The sequence below is a fragment of the Sapajus apella genome, unplaced genomic scaffold (assembly GCF_009761245.1).
Source record: "Sapajus apella isolate SASKATOON/1434 unplaced genomic scaffold, GSC_monkey_1.0 scaffold14, whole genome shotgun sequence".
In the NCBI taxonomy this organism is placed as follows: Eukaryota; Metazoa; Chordata; class Mammalia; order Primates; family Cebidae; genus Sapajus; species Sapajus apella.
Window position 1 is genome coordinate 9,381,928 of NW_022436954.1, and position 17,254 is coordinate 9,399,181.

At 51.8% G+C, this 17,254-nt stretch overlaps 1 protein-coding gene and 1 long non-coding RNA gene across 2 annotated transcripts in view; one reads left to right on the top strand and one right to left on the bottom strand.

Moving 5' to 3' along the window:
• Positions 1–3,352, bottom strand: part of FADS2 (fatty acid desaturase 2) — a 37,662-nt gene extending 34,310 nt beyond the window's left edge. Inside the window, exon 1 of the mRNA XM_032283168.1 lies at positions 2,756–3,352. Within this exon, the coding sequence (XP_032139059.1) occupies positions 2,756–2,962 (207 nt within the window). The 5' untranslated portion in view covers positions 2,963–3,352. The remainder of the gene's footprint in view (positions 1–2,755) is intronic.
• On the top strand, positions 1,929–16,319 carry LOC116554915. Its single transcript, XR_004270321.1, has 3 exons — positions 1,929–2,155; positions 7,113–9,608; positions 14,844–16,319. It is a non-coding gene; the product is annotated as an uncharacterized LOC116554915 (long non-coding RNA).
• Positions 16,320–17,254: the final 935 nt, after the last annotated feature.

Sequence of the window (17,254 nt, forward strand, 5' to 3'; positions counted from 1 at the left end):
TGAGAATGTTCCAGGGAATCCAGCCTCTGTCTTTGGATCAGTCTCTCCCCAGACTGTGCCTGGTCCGTAAATTCTCACTCCCCACACTGTTGGGGAGAAACTGTCTCCCCAAAGGGCAAAGCAAAGCCACTTGCTCAATAACCTAGGCAAATGTCACTGGATTCCAGTAGCCTGTTCCTGCCTGTCTCTTTAGGTCCTCTTCCCACACATCCCACCCACCCCATGCCACTCAAGGCCTTTTTCCAACCTGGTCCTGGACACTTAAAAAAATAAAAAAGAAAAAAAACAAAGAACCCAGCTGCTCACTCCACCATCATTCAACTGTATCTCCAGTTCGTGTATTTCATGCCCCAAAAGTCTTACTTTAGAAGACAGGAAGCTTTGGGGACAGGGGTTGTTTTTATGTCTTGCAACACCAAATAAAGCTAGCGTAGATTTAAATTTTTTCTTCCAAATTCCTCTTTGCATACTTTCCATTCTAGCTGTTTCATAATCCTCGTTCTTATTCCCGTTTGCCTGATAACACCCCACTGAATTCATCTAGTGCTTACGGTTGCTTCGGTGCTTTGCCACAAATCAGTCTCGTTGAAACAGGTACAGGTGTACCTTATAGATGAGGAGGGGGTCTCAGTCAAGTGACAACACTCAGTGGATGAGCCCAGTAATGACATCTTCTTTCTTCAATTTCAGGTCTGTTTGCAGCCCAGGTTGGCTCCCGCCCTAGCTTCTGAGAGTAACAAAGCAACCAACATCCAAGATGCCAGATTTATAGTCCATGAGCGTGATACAGAAATCTCTGGAGCTGGACCAGAAATGAAGAGACTGTTACATTTTTATGAGATAGAGATGAGATCAAGGAAGAGGAAGTCATCCTAGTCCTCTGCCAGGAGAGATGTGAGCACTGATTTTTGGAGGGAACTCAGTGTTAAGGTCAGGTATGCACTGAGAAACATACAGATCAACGATGAAATAATCAATCTGATATGGTAATTAAGCTGAAAAGTTTGCGGCAATTGTCAGACTGAGCGTTCACATAAGAAAATATGTTTAACAAGATGGAATAATCAGACCAAATACATCAGATTTGACCTCTCCTTCTGGGAAACTTTTTGGCAAGGGCCTGGACAGGGCAGGAACCTTCTACAATTTACCTGTGAAATCAGAAATAAACCAGCCCAAATCCAGCAACATATAGTGGAAGGACCCCTCCCCGCCCCAGGATCCAGAAGGTCTTTTACTTAGGAATTACCTTTACCCAACCTCCTCACTGGGTTGTGGAAAGGTCCAGGTGAGACGGCGCTGAAGGTATGTGAAACATACCCACCTAAGTTCTAAATAGCATCACGAACCCCCTGGCTTTCGCAATGTCCACAAGCAGGTTAAACAGGATGGGGCTGAAAGCTAGCTTTCCCAATTTTAGATAATCCCTGGTCCTGCTCCGACACGCCACCTGTCCACTGACCAGCTTGGGTTATGGAGGCCTGGTCTGGCCTCCCCCTAGGCCTGTCTCCATGAGATGCAAGAGGCCGGGAAGTCAAGGTCCGGCCTACACAGCTTGGAGGCAAACGCCCACAAACAGGCCCGCATCCTAGACGTCCAGGTGGAACGATCTATGCCAAGTTTATCCCTCCTTTTCGCATCTCCCTTCCCAATTTCACCTTCCCCAATTTCTCTATCCCATCAGACCTTTTTACTATGCATCCAATTCACTACCACCAAGAGCCGCCCTTACTTCTCTCCTTGACTCTGTTCTTTTCCCTCTAGCCCATTCGAATCCATGGGGTAGCAGCTGAACCTTTGAAGAAACGCATGGATTTCGGACAGGGGGGCCGGGTGAGAGTAGGCGTGCGGTGTAATGACTGAGCCACGCATTTGGGGTGGGTAAGGTGAGCGGCCCTGGCTCCAGAGAGGCCCACTACCTCTAGGAGTGCAAGATGAATAAAGGGCGTTCTTGGCAGGATTTAAAAACAGAGCGCCATTGAGTTGAACGCCCGAGAGTAACCTCGAGTGCAGATGGACCTGTTGCCCAGCCCGCCTAGTGCTGCTAAATCCACCGGCTCAAGGCCTCACACGACCTGGGCTTTGCAAACTCCAGCCCGTTCTCCTTCCACCAATCCCCGACGCTGGTCTCCAAGAAAGCCGACCGGAGCTTAGGGTGAGTCTAGATAATCCATGGAGCGTGGGAACCCGAGCTACCGGGCGGTTTTTCCCAGGCGGCCATTGCGGGCCTTCTTAGACAAGAGTTCCAGCAGGAGCGAGTCCCAGCTGGGCTTTCTTTCTCCGACACCTAGTCTGGATGGAGAGCGGGAGACAAGCGCGGAGTCCCACACCGGGCTGCCTGCACTCCCGCTCCTTCCCGCGGTCTGCAGGGGCGGCCATCTTCCACACTGGGGGCGCCAAAGCCGTCAGGCCCTAGCGCCCCCCTCGGGGAGTCCCTGGCTCCGGGCGAACCCCGCGGGAGGGGCGGACGCATGGGTCCCGGCGCGCGCGGTAGATGCTGCCCCGTTCTGCACTGCTGGGACCTTCACCGCAGCGCTGCCTCCCGGGGTCCCAGATTCGGTCTCCACCCCAGTTGGCCTAGAGGGGAAGGAGGAGGATTGGGGCGGGGATACCAGTGCAATAGATGCACTTTTCTTCCCTACAGGACGTCCCAAGCTCCATTCAGCGCCGGAGGTTTGTTTGGCGCCGGGGGAGCCGGGGCTCCTGACTCCTCCTGCAGCAAAGAAGGGCGGCTGGGGCGCCCCCAGACCCTTACCGTTGCATCTTCTCCAGCGTAGTGCCCGATGACCCTTTGGCCCCCCGGGTGCCGGAGGGACCATTCGGTGATGTTGTAAACCTTGCGGTCAATGACCAGCCACCTGTCGGTGCGCAGGTTATGCTTCTGAATCTCCTCCCAGCTGAAGGTGGGCATCGTCGCCTCGCGCTCGGCGACCCCCTCGCCCTGGTTCCCCCCCTTCCCCATGCTGCCTGAGGATCGTGACTCCCCGCGCCCTGCGGCTTCCCCGCGCCGGCTGCTCGCTGCACAGACAGCTGTCTCCCAGCCGGTGTGTGCAGCCCAGGCCCTCTTCGCTTTCGGCTTTTGTCTTCTGCTACTCCTCCTCCCACAGCGCCCCCTCCCCCAGCCTCCTCGCCCGCGCCTAGGAGAGTCCCTGCCTTCTCGGCAGAGGATATCTGGCTTCCCAGTGCCCCCAAGCGGTCCCCTTTCTCCGCCCCTCCCTCAGCCCGCCCGCTGTGGACTTTTGCCTCCAGTAAAAACTCCCCGGGAGCTCAGGGCCTCGACACCTCCTCCGCCCGCCCCTCGGGCTCCCCCCGCCCCGGGTTCTGCATCCTCCCGCGTTCCCCGCCGCCCGGGTTTCCACAGTGATCAGCAGAGCGCCTGCACCAATCGGGTCGCGTCGCCCCGCCTGCCATTGGCCCAGGAGGATCTTTCGAAGGCCAGCGGGCTGGAGCGGCGGGTCCCCGGCTCCCCCGCCCTCCCGCGTGGAGTCGAGCCCTGCTGCGAGACCGGCTACGTGTCGGACCTCCTCCCTCCCCCACGCTCCGGCCCCGGGCGCCGGAGGAGATCCCAGAGGAGAGCCGGGTGGGGGCGGTGATTGGGCTCCGCGAGCTCCCTGGCGCGTGCGCGCACGCCCGGCGCTCTGGGGGTTTGCACCTGATGCCCACACAAAGCGGGCGCGGTCACCCGGGTGCCAGCAAGCGGGCGGGCGGGCTGGGGGACGTGAGCTTCGGGTCGAGGCACTCAACTCCAGGACCAGCTTGGCTAGGCGACGCCCTTCCTTGGCGCGCGGCGGTCGAGACTCCAGTGTCCCACATTGTCGTCACCATCCACATTCTGGCGCCCTCCTGCAACCTCCCTGGAGACACGAGCCGGCCTTCGGTTAGAGGGCTTCGAACCTTCTAATCAAACGATCTTAGAAAAGAATTGCGGAACCTCTGCTCGGCTTTCTTGGGCTGGGCGCCATGGCTGCGGTTTGGGGGAAGGGAGGGTAAAAGAAAGGAAGGGGGCGACGAGGAACTGGCGCAGGCCTTGCCCTGGTCTCAGTAAGCTCCGTCTCGATGGGAGACCTGGAAGCAGACACTCCATTGGGCAGTAATGTTGTACAGACTCCAGGAAATAAAGACTGCAGTATCAAAGGGATGGGGGAGGGTTAAGTTTTTTTAGGCGTGGGTCGAGGCAGGCCCCCCAGACCCCAGCTGGATGGGGCGACTTAGTGGCCGGCGCCCTGGGGAAATAGACCTGGCTGCATCCGGAGGGCTGACGGGACACGTGGGAAGTAAGGATGAACAGAGCAGGTGGGGTGTGGGAGCTTGGGAATCATTAGAGGAGTTATAGGGCCCTGGGATTTCAATGGGATTTACAGGACAGTGTGTGCTAGCATATCGTAATCACTAGATTCTCATCACAGGCTGGGAAGCAAATGGGACCCTTTTTATAACATCTCACTTGAAAACGGAGAGCCTGAGATTAAGAGAGGTGGTCAAACGGGCCCCCTCCAGACATCACATGGAGGCAGGGGTGGTGGGGAGATCACTCTGGCCAACTGGTGGTGTTGTACTTGGGGGCCAGATGGGGGTCACTTTCCCGACATTCCCACAGTCCCCAACCTCCCCCACAGCATTTCCTGCTGGTGTCGGCCCTCAGCATCCTTCATTCACTCCACAAACTGCAGACATAAAGACAGCAGGGCCTCTCTGCCTTTGAGTGGAAACAGACATCCCAAACAAAAGCCTCCCGTACAAGATAAGAGAGAATGAAGCAAGACCCCCGGAGAGTACGGTGACCTTGATGCCTGTCAAAGATTGACTCAAAACCAAGAGCATTATTTTTTTCAAAAATGGATGAACACACCATATAGATAACTTTAATGAACGCTTGTAAAAGGCACAGAGCTCAGAGCAGGGAGTGATATCTGAAAGGGAGAACCAGGGAGTAACTCAGAGGGGAGACTTTGAAGGTTCAGGCCCTAAAAGGCAGCATGTATGGGTGGCCTGTGTGGGGTGGCTGAGAAGTGTGGACTGGCCAGGACCTGGGGCCCCCAGCGGCTCCCAGCATAGCACTAGCCAGGGTAGGTCCTGAAAAAAACATAAAAACATGTGTTGAAGACACAAATGGATGAATGCACTTTGAGGAAGGACTCCGGTGAGGCCAGCAGTAGAGGGGGCTCGAATTGGGAAAAGTCTGAGCTGCCTCAGTAAGGTGGGAGAATGGAAGACTTGACTGTGACAGAGGCTCGGACATCTGTAAAGCAGGTGTGCTGTGATCAGATCCATGGTGTAGAAAAAACTCCGGAGGCTGGGGCTGGGATGTAGGGGAGAAACTGGGGAACAGCGATGAGTTCAAAGATGAGGGCGGTGCTTGAGGAGAGGGGAGGGGAGGCCTAAATTAAGAGAGAACTTTAGGGGGCTGACCCCACACCGGACACTGCCGTGTGCCTCCCTGCCCTCTAATTTTTAAATTTTTTGTACATACAGCATCTTGCTATGCTGCCCAAGCTGGTCTTGAACTCCTGCTTCTGTCTTATCTCTTGCTCTCTCTACTTGGAAAGACTGATGAGACTGTTTTCCCGGAGAAAACCCCATAGTGTCCATCCAACCCAAAGCCACTTAGGAAAAGGGGTGATCTCAGGGGGGAACGAGGCTCCCATGGCTTCCTCCTGCCCCACAGAATCCCCCAAAAGCAGCACCAAGGACTGCAGCTTCCTGGGGACCTTGCCAGTACCTTGTTGTGATCATTGTACTGTACTTGATCAGGGACAAAAGAGACCGGCCTGGGTGGCTTGGAGCCCAGACTCTTTCAGGCAGCCAAGTGGGTAAAAGGCTGGGCTGGGTGGGGAGGTGCTTTGGGAGACGGGGCCTGGAAGGCTGGAGCCCATGCCACCCATTCAGCCCAATCCCCACTGAATGGGTGAGGGAGGCTTTCCATCTTGTCCTCACAAGGAGTCTGAGGTCTGCTGGAAGACTTGCAGGGTCTTAGGAGCAGAGACTGGCTAATCAGAGGGATAGTGAAAGTGAAAGGCATCCTTCAGCCATCCTGTGACACCGACATGAGCACCTGGCAGGCAAAGGACCAACAGAATACCTCTCCTGGCCTCTTCCATCTCTTCCTTTCCTTGGTTGATAAGTAATCTTTATCAACCAATCTTTTTTTTCTTTTTAATTTTTTTTTTTTAAATAAAGATGGGGTTTCACCATGATGGCCAGGCTGGTCTTGACCTCCTGACCTCAGGTGATCCACCCACCTCGGCCTCCCAAGTACTAGGATTATGGGCGTGAGCACCCGGCCTATCAACCAATCTTTAAAACATCTAAGTTGTGTCTTTCTCTAGCCATCCTCCCTATTTTTCACGGTCCATTCATTGTCAAATTTTGTGAAAATTTCTCTCTCTGGGTCCATTTTTTTTTCTTTCTTTCCTTCCTTCGTTCCTTCCTTCCTTCCTTTTCAAGGCAGGATCTTGCTCTGTCATCCAGGGTGAGTGCAGTGGCACAATCACGGCTCACTGTAGCCTCAACTTCCCAGGCTCAAGCCATCCTCCCAACTCAGCTTCCCTAGTAGCTGGGACTACAGGCATGCACCATCGTGCCTGGCTAATTTTCTACCTTTTTGTAGAGATGGGGGGTCTCACTCTCTTGCCCAGGCTGGTATTGAACTTCTGGACTCAAGCCTCCCACCTTGGCCTCCCAAAGTGTTGGGATTACAGGTGTGAGCCACTGTGCCTGGCCTCTGGGCCTACTTTCTGTCTCAACCATTTATCAGGTCATTGCAATCTTCTCTGATGCTAATAGTAAAGATAACGATCCTTCTGATTGGCTTATGAATCTAGGTGTGTGAAGGACTTTCAAATACTGGACAAAAGCATTTGCATGCTATCTGTGGCTGAGGAAGCATTCAATAGGTGGTGATTCTTTTTTTTTTTTTAAGATGGCGTTTCACCATGTTAGTCAGGCTGGTCTTGAACTCCCAACCTCAGGTGATCCCCCCACCTTGGCATCCAAAGTGCTTGAATTACAGGCATGAGCCACCACACCCAGCCGGTGGTGATTCTTATCTTTCTTCCTCTTAGCCTCATCCTCACGACAAGGCATAAGGTAGATATTATTACTCTGTCTTTCAGATGAAGACACTGGCGCTCATGGAGATGTCTGGCCCCTCCATCTGCCCATCATTGATCGAGTCTTGGAACGCAAACCCCAGACCCTGAAGGCAGCCCTCTTGGCCTGCTCCCATCAAGCCTCCTAGAACCCTCTCTGAAAAGTCAGCAAGTCCAGCCGTGCCTTCTCAGACCTCTTCAAGGCATCCACCCACCTGACGTCCTGAAATGCCATGCTTTCGGATTCACTGACAATGCATAGTCCCCAGTCTGCTGCTGGACCACCCTCTTCCTGCCTCCTCCACTTGTTTCTTTTCCTCTGCCTCCTCCCCTCCAAATGCTCTGGGCCCTTGGCTCACTCCGTGTTTTCTCCTTAGGGGAGATGACTGCATCTGGGATGATGTGGCTCAAGTGGACATCCACAGCCCTTTCCCAGAGCCAGAGTACATTTCCAGTCAGCTCTTGCACATGCAAAACTGAGCCTCCTGCTAGCAGCTCAAAGACAAACAGCCTTCTCGGGGCAAGGGAGAGGTCGCACCAGATGTGCTCTTGGACCTATCCAGGTCTAACCCTCACTGTTTCCGGCCCCAAACTGACATCATTATCATCATCCTTCCAAAAATCAGCCCTCCCTTTTAACTCCTTCATTTCTATTCCTGGTACCACTGTTCCTCCTGTGACTTGGTCTCAGTATTCCAGAATGTCTTTTGCTGCTTCTCATCTCCCCCCTCCCACCCTTGAAAAAACATTGTCATGTTCAGCAGATTGTACACCCAATGGTGTTTTCTTCTGCCTCCGTTGCCACCTGGGCTGGCAGAGGCTCCCTGACAGCCAGTGGTTGCACCCACTGCTACAGGGTCATCTTACTGACACCAGAGCTCACTGCCCCCAAATTTTCATTGGTTCCTTGTGGCTTAGACACTCAGTAGGGATGGGGGAGGAAGGAAAATGCAGTGGAGAAGAGCCGTGGAAGCAGCGGCACCATTTCTGCCCTTCCCTGCTGGCTCCTAAAGGCCCCTTGGGGAAAGAGCCCTGGAATAGAAACCCAAAGACATAAACTCTAGTCCTGGCTCTGCGGCCACCCACTTTTGAAATCAGTTTCATGTCCGGTCAAATCAGATGATTAGATTAGATGCTAAGTTTCGGCTGGCTCCAACATCATAAATATGTGTGGATGGCATATCTATAGACAGGTGTGGGCATCATTTAACTTGCATCATACCAATTTTAAAAGTGCTTTTTCTATCAATTATTTCAAATGATTGTCACAACAGCCCTTTGAGGCAAGCAGGATGTGTGTGTATCGCTTTTTTACAAATGGAGAAACTGAGCATGGAACAGGTTAAATGAGTAGCTGGAAGTAACCCTAGTTAGAGAACAGAGTATACTTTGGAATCAGACCTAAAAAGTCAAACTCCAATGACTTAACTTTGCAGAGCTTCCATTTCCCCAATATCACATGAGGCTCATCAAGTAGTGCCCACTTCTGTGTTGCCTCTTTTGGGTCACACCTCGTTTGGGCACCAGCAGTGAGAGTCAGCCACGCTGCAAATCAAAGGCTGGGAGGTGGGGGCTGGATGCTAGCTTGCTAACACCCTGAGAGGGTCTCTCAACCTGAGACCCTCAACCCAAGAGGGTCTCTCAACACTACCTCAAGCAAATCATGGCCTCCTAATGCTGTGTCTCTCGGCAAACACTAAGGTGAGAGGAGGGGACCCAGATACAGCAAAGGGGGATTACAGCGGGATCCCCCAGGATCTTGACTCTGAGACCCTTTGGAGCTCTTTGACCCAGTAAGCCTCACCTCAAATGCTCAAATTTGCTTGTGGTGTTGGATCAGGTCTTATCAGGCATATTTGTCTTGGCTGTTATCACTAAGGCACTGACCTCAGCTCTGAGAGTCCAGATGTTTTCGGAGTCAAGTTGGCGTATGGACAACTTTAAGAGGCTGGGGAGGGGCAGAGGAGGCACTACCAAGCAAGAGAGCCTGTGGCAGCCACAGGGGCAGCACTGAAGCAGAGGAGGAGTATGGTTGAGGTGCTGGCCAGGCAGGAGCCCTCAGAAATACACAGTCAGAGGCACAGACCAAGAGGCCACAAGGTAGGAGTGCTCTACCTTGGGGCAGAGAGCAGCCTGGTAACTCTCTGGCTTGACCTTAAGTCAAGGAAACTGAAGCCCAGAGATTGGCTTATCCAAAGTCACACAGTGGGAAATCTGAGAGGTTTCCTATTTCTAAGACTAGGATGGTCTAAGCGTCTGGATCCACCCTCTCACCGAAAACACGTAAAAATCCTCAATAAAATATATAAAGCATCACTGAAATGCAGCAGTTATGAATTGCTTCATCTGTGCAAAGGTTTATCAGATTTGGTTGACCTGTCCCTGTGCTAATGAGCAGTATCCCTCACCTTTGGGTCTTGCCCCCGGGGGCGATGACACCGTACCCTAGCCCCACCACTTAATGTCATCTCCATCTGAAGGCCGAGTGGAGCAGGGGCAACTAGATGACAGCACACTAAGGTAAGAAGTTGGCCGCATGGGGACAGGGTAGGCTCAAGTTCACTGCCCTCATTTGCCCGCTTGGCTCTTTTCTTTCTTGTAAATAAAATGGTTTTGAGTAGATAGCCTCTTAATTCCTCTCTCGTCTGTGATTCTGCTTTCTCCAAGGGCAGTAGGTTGCTTCAAGCTCAAGGCTTAGGCGGTCAGCGTGCGCTCCAGTGCTGGCTTCTAGAAGGAACCTCCTGCAGTCTGGAGGTCTCTGAGTCATCTGGGAATGCTGTCTGGACTGGTACCGGCAGACTGGCAAACACTCGAGAGCTTCCTGCCTGCCGGAGTCTGTCCCAGAGTAAAAGATGCTTCTGGTCTCATCTCTCCTCACCTCCTGTCTCTGGCCCTGACCCCAGGTGTGGCGCAGGGAGGGTCCTCCTTATCCATCTCTGCCATTGCTCTAAGCCCTCAGTGTCAAACCTACACCTCTCCCACCCTCAAAGAGATCCCCAGATCTGCCAAGCAACTCCTCCTGCTGATTGTCTCAAAAGTATATTTCCCCCTGCCAGCCCTAGGCTCTGCCCAGGTCCAACCATCTGCATGTTCCTGCCAGAGCTCTGCACCCAGAATTGAAGAACCTTGGTGGTCTGGCGCCTACCTCACTTTCCTGGCTCTTTTCTTTCCTCCAGTCATCCTTCCCTCTGGCCATGCAGGGTGGCTCATGGTTTCCCACGCATGGCCATGGTCTGCCAGTCCTCCTGGCTCTTGGTCCATGCTCATCTCCTGGCCAGAGTGCCCTTCCCCACCTTGGCTGCCTGCAACTCCTACTCCACCTTAAGATCGAGCTGGTGATTGGCCTCCACTGTGGCCAAGTCAAAGCACTTTATTTTTTGAGATGGAGTCTCATTCTGTTGCCCGGGCTGGAGTGCTGTGGTGTGATCTCGGCTCACTGCAACCTACACCTCCTGGGTTCAAGCAATTCTTCTGCCTCAGCCTCCTAAGCAGCTGGGATTACAGGTACATACCGCCATGATAGGCTAATTTTTGTATTTTTGGTTGACCCACCATGTTGGTCAGGCTGGTCTCGAACTCCTGACCTTGTGATCCACCCGCCTCAGCCTCCCAAAGTGCCGGGATTACAGGTATGAGCCACCGCGCCCAGCCACACTTCTTCTATACATGGCATAGAATTATGTGTGCGTCTCCCTCCACCAGCCAGCCTGTAAGTTCTCTGTGAGAAGAGGCTGAGTCTGATCAGCGTGGAGTCCTTGGTGTGGGCCACATGCTGGATGCACATTAAACATTTGTGGAATTCAACTCCAGAGAGAGCTCTGGGGAAAGTCTGAGCAAGGGGCCTCGCACCTGAGCAGTGGATGCATCCTGTGTTGTGACCCTGTGGCTGGGCTGAGATTCCAGGCTCTGGAAGTAAACATGGTGCAGTGGTGTAGTGAAAGTCATGTCCTCAGGTTAAAAAAGCACCCCCCAACCACCCCACATCACATTCCAGCTTTGCCTGTCAACGGCTTACTGCATGCCCTGGGACAAGTCACTTCATTCATTCATTGGTATATGTGTTCGGCATTTAATGGGCATTGTGGTGGCTTTGTAGTGTCAACTTAGCTAAGCTGAACTACGTTGCCCAGAATTCCTTTGCCTAGAGGGTTGTGGGTTGGCGGAGGGGTGCAGGAGAGAAATGTTCACAAGATTTGGAAAGTGGAAGGACAGCACAGCCGTTTTTGCTGTGCTCTGAGGCTGTGCAGGGCAGGTGTGCAGCACCTCCCCTAAGCTGCTGCTGAACATTGGCTTATCGTGTTGACCCGGAGCAGCTGCAAGGCCACAGGTCATCCAGCTCCTGGACGAGGTGTGTGGCTCTGGAATGAAGATCCCCAGTTTGTCCCTCAGGGCCCTGGCGTCATGGAGACTGCAGGTGCTGAGAGCCAGATGCTGTTGCAGTTTGTTCTTTATCGTTCCCACTTCACATCCAGCCTCTCTCCCTGAGCCAGCCCAGCTGTCCTCAGGCCCAGCAGAGACACAGAGATAACCCCTTACACAGACCGACCGACCATCTCCCACCATCAAGGAGTTCTGACCCCTGGAGAAACCCCTTATTCTCTATGGCTCACTGGAGCTTGGCTTCTGATGGAGCCGCAGTGGATCCTCTGTGACAGGCACCCTCCTCGTTCGTGGAGATGGGAAAATAAGCAAGGCGTCACTCTGCCGGGGCTCAGGTTTCTCAGTTTTATCAGGAGGGCGGAGGGGCGACTGGATGATCTGTAAGGTTCCCAACTGCTCTGTCAAAGGTGTGATTGGACCAGCCCCCAAGTGAAAGGCACATGAAGCCACTGTCTGCACACCCATGGCTCAGGAAACTCCTGCTCCTGGGACAGGACAGCAAGAGTCAAGAAACCACCCAGAGTCCGGGTGTGGCGGCTCACACCTCTGATCCCAGCACTTTGGGAGGCTGAGGTGGGCAGATCACCTGAGGTCAGGGGTTCCAGACCAGCCTGACCAACATGGTGAAACCCTATCTGTACTACAAATACAAAATTTAGCTAGGTGTGGCAGCAGGTGCCTGTAATTCTGGCTACTCAGGAGGCTGAGGCAGGAAAATCACCTGAACCTGGGAGGCGGAGGTTGCAGTGAGATCACACCACTTCACCTGCACTCCAGCCTGGGCAGCAAAGTGAGATTCCATCTCAAAAAAAAAAAAGCCATCAGGAGCCAGGCTTTGATGACCTTGAGGCTGTATCTGCCCCAAGACTAAAGAGAGACCTTTGGGCTCTGACCACCAGTTAGTTTAGCCAAACAGCCACTTGCTATTTTTCTTTCTTTTTTTTTTTTTTGAGACAGAGTTTTTTTTTTTTTTTTGAGACAGAGTTTCGCTCTTGTTACCCAGGCTGGAGTGCAATGGCGCAATCTCGGCTCACCGCAACCTCCGCCTCCTGGGTTCAGGCAATTCTCCTGCCTCAGCCTCCTGAGTAGCTGGGATTACAGGCACACACCACCATGCCCAGCTAATTTTTTGTATTTTTAGTAGAGACGGGGTTTTACCGTGTTGACCAGGATGGTCTCGATCTCTTGACCTCGTGATCCACCCGCCTCAGCCTCCCAAAGTGCTGGGATTACAGGCTTGAGCCACCGCGCCCGGCACTTGTTATTTTTCTTTCCATTAATCCTGAGGTCAAAGACCTTCCATGCTGTGTGCAGGAAGCGGGAGGTTTGCAACCTCTATACTGTGCTTTTAAAAACTCTATCAGTAGGGAAGGAATAGCTTATTAAAAAAAAAATTCAATCTGTCACAGACGGACACTTTCTTAAAATACAACAAAAATACCTGAACCCAGATTTTTTTTTTCAGACAGAGTTTTGCTCTTGTTGCCCAGGCTGGAGTGCAATGGTGTGATCTTGGCTCGCTGCAACCTCCACCTCCCAGGTTCAAGCAATACTTCTGCCTCAGCCTCCCAAGTAGGTAGGATTACAGGCATGTGCCACCAAGCCCGGCTAATTTTGTATTTTTAGTAGAGTCAGGGTTTCACCATGTTGGCTAGGCTGATCTCGAACTCCTAACCTCAGGTGATCCACCAGCCTTGGCCTCCCAAAGTGCATGCTGATGGCTTGGGAAACCACTATTCCTGGCATGGAACACAAAGAGTCAAGAAGTCAAGAAGCCACGTGGAGGCCAGGCACAGTGACTCACACCTGTAATCTCAGCACTTTGGGAGGCCGAGGCAGGCAGATCAACTGAGGTCAGGAGTTCCAGACCAGCCTGGCCAACATGGTGAAACCCTAACTCTACTAAAAATACAAAAATTAGGCGTGGTGGCGTGAGCCACTGTGCCCAGCCTCAGATTTTTTTTTTTTTAATTAGAGCTAATAGGCATTAAATTACACCACGAAATCACTAGACACATGTCCAACTGCTTACTCTCAGCTCTTGCACTTACCTCACCACGAACTGGTCACTGACAATCTGTGGAAAGTGCTGATGTGTGGACATCAGGACAACCGGGGGCGGGCCTGGCCCCCTCACGTGCGGGCACTGCAGGTGAGGTTTCTTGCATTCTGGTGCAGAACGAAGAACACAGGCCTTGAAGCCTCTCACCCTGTGACCTTGCTCCAAGACCAAACCTCTTGGGGTCTCCAGTTTGGCATCTGCAAAGTAGGGCACAGGTGGACCGCTGGTGGTGTTTGTGACAGCACATAGTACATGCTTTCCATCACGTGGTGGAGACCAGCCGAGTCTGTGCTGGGAGCTGGCTGTGGCTGCTGGTTGGTGATTGGTAAAAGGGCTCTGCAAGGGGCAGATTCTGGGAGTCCCAGGAGCAGGAACGAAGAAGGATCATTGTCATATGTCTCTGAGACTAAGGAAGGTCACCCGTGCTTTCTCCAGGCCCGTAGACACAGAAAGGGACAGAGCGGAGAAGGGAATGCATCTCCTTTCTGGGAGGCGCACAGCACGGTTTGGGGCAGTGAGGTCTACAGGAACCTGGTGCCTTTAGCTTCTGCTACTTTGGGAGTGGATAGGCTGGGGAGAATGGGGGCCTCTGCAGTGCTTGCTAGTGGGGGCAGCAGTGAGGTGCATTCTTAAAGGAGACCACAGTGGGCATGTTGGTGATCCCAGATGAGATACTCTCTGCGGGCCCCCGTTATAACTGGGGGAGCCTTTAAACTATAGTTTGCCTTCTCAACGGGGTAGTATCACCCCCAGAGAGGGGGGAGTCTTGTTCTTTTAATATATAAAACACAGGCTGGGTGCAGTGGCTCACGCCTGTAATCTCAGCACTTTGGGAGGCCAAGGCGGGTGGATCACAAGGTCAGGAGTTCAAGACCAGACTGGCCAACATGGTGAAACCTTGTCTCTACTAAAGATACAAAAATTAGCTGGATGTGGTGGCACGTGCCTGTAATCCCAGCTACTCAGGAGGCTGAGGCAAGAGAATCACTTGAACCCGGGAGGCGGACGTTGCAGTGAGCTGAGATCCCGCCACTGCACTCTACCCTGGGTGACAGAGCAAGACTTTGTCTCAAAAACAAAACAAAACACACACACACACACACACACACACACACACACACACAGAGATATGCATACAATATGTAAACCAATATATTATATGACATATCTGTGGCTATAACATTTCAAAGGAGGTGGTTGGGATTACTGAGGAAAACGTCTTAAACGCCCCTTAGGGGTACAATAATGGAAAAAGCATTTAGAAACACTCATCTAGAAGGTCTAAAGTCCTGCTCTTTGAAATTCATTCACAGGTGCCGTTGTGAACTCACCAGCTCCCTCCTTCCCACCCGCCCCGCTGCAAACAGGGACAGCACAGGAGTCTGCAGTCTCTCCCCTGCCCGCTGTGCTTCTGTACCAGGCTGTTCTCTTCCAAAGTCCTGATATCTCCACAAGTTGCTCCTCAGCTTACTGTTATCTCTGAGCCATCTGAAGAAGCTGCAAGTTTACTCCAGGCGCTGAATGAGAGGATCTGGGAGGTCTGGTGCAGACTGTGTTTAGCCCTAATGAGCAAATCCCTCCTCTGATTGTGCCAGCTTCCAGAACAGTGCTCCAAAACTGTGGTTATTCTGGACACATTGACTGAATGGGGAGCTCTTCCCTTCCTGGTCCCTGTCTCAGTGGTCCATGAAGCGAGCCTGGCAGCCGTAGAACAGCAACCTTCCTTTCCCTCCCCACCTCTCTCTTGTAACCTCCTGATAATCCTCCGGCTTCACTCAGCCTGCTGCATTCAGCTTGGGGGACCTTAAAATATAGGTTGGGTCCTGTCATTCCCCAGCTTAAAACTTTCCCATTGTACTGAGGATACTCCTGATGCCTCGGGTCAAGGCTGCTTGCTGGTTTCGAAAAGTCAGGTTCTTTCCTGTTTCATGGACCTTGCCCAGATGGTTGCTTCTGCCTGAAATGTCCCTCCTCTCCTCCAACTCATATCTGGCTCCAAAGTCTCATCTAAGGTGAGTTTTCCCTAACCACTTTTTATTTTAATAAAACCGACCACTTTTTATTTTCCGCCACTCTGTTTGTTCTCTTCATACATACGTTTGTTTGCTGATGGATTTATTGTCTTTCTTCCCACTGGAAAGGCTGGAAACTTCCTGACTCCAGAACCTGGTCCACCTTGCTCACTGCTATATAGTCAGCCCCTTGCAGAGAGCCCAGACTGTAGTAGGCATTTAATAATTATTGGTTATTTTTATAACCTGTAGCAAACGTGCTGCAGGAAGGATCGGGCTGGTGCCAACATACATGGGAATGGTCAAGGAACTGGAAAACTGTCTCCCACTGGGCCTGCCACCCACACCCAAACCCCAGCACTGTTATTAAGGATCCACATGGGCCAGTGACAAGAAGGGGCTGAGGTCAGAAAGGGTGCAGCCCAATATCTTCCAGGGTATAGGCTCGAGGGACCCTGGAGGTCTTCATATTTTTTTTCTAAACCACAAAACCTGTTGGAAATTAACTCTGAGGTTAATTTCAAGTGTCTACCGCCTCCTTGGTAGACCTGCTCTATAAGCAGGTAAGAAGGGTACTTCCTTCTCTGCCTGCCCTAGTGAATATGGCCCAAAGGCTGGACAGGGGGGAAAAGAAGGCTTAGTCACCACTTTTGCAATGCCAGCAATGCAAGCCACAGTGATACTTTTCTAGTGTGTTTTTTATTTTCAAGGAACTAGCATGACTTCTATACAATTTCCACGAAAAATGTCTTCTCCACCTGACTCTGCCATGCTAATTCATTGTGCTATTTGTAACACCAGTGGGCTTGTATTTTCTTTTTTTTTTTTTTTTTTTTTTTTTTGAGACAGAGTTTCGCTCTTGTTACCCAGGCTGGAGTGCAATGGCATGATCTCGGCTCACCACAACCTCCGCCTCCTGGGTTCAGGCAATTCTCCTGCCTCAGCCTCCCGAGTAGCCGGGACTACAGGCATGTGCCACCATGCCCAGCTGATTTTTTGTATTTTTAGTACAGACGGGGTTTCACCATGTTGACCAGGATGGTCTCGATCTCTTGACCTCGTGATCCACCCGCCTCGGCCTCCCAAAGTGCTGGGATTACAGGCGTGAGCCACCGCGCCCGGCCTTTGGGCTTGTATTTTCAAGGAGCTGTCACGTCTCTAATCTTCCCGATTCAGTTAGCTTAATCATCCAGGCTGTGCTCTGAGGAAGAAAATAGAAAGAAAGAATGTCAAATAACTAGCATATAGTGGAGCTGTGCTTTTGCGTATTTTATCTCACTGATCAGTCACTACCTGAGAAGTAGGTTGTATTATTTCCATTTTACATAAGAGGTAACATGGACTTGGGGACAATAAGTCTTTTCTCAAAAACCGCAAAGATATTAACTGAAAAACCATTAAAAGTTTTTCAAAAGAACAGGTTGTATTTTTCTGTCTTAAGGATATATGATAAAATATTTGGATTAAATGTTATATCCACTGCACAATCTATGATTAAGAAGAGATTTCTTTAGAAAAGACTGAATGTTAACAAAATCAAATGACATCTGTTTGTCAGCCAGCAAATGAGTACTGGGAGATCTTGACTGCAGGGAAGTGAGATTAGAGATATTTCTGTGCCACAGAATGAAAACCACACTGGACCAGGAGGCCTGAGTTCAGCTCCAGTCTCATTTTTCACACACGATGTACCTTTCACCATCCCCTTCACC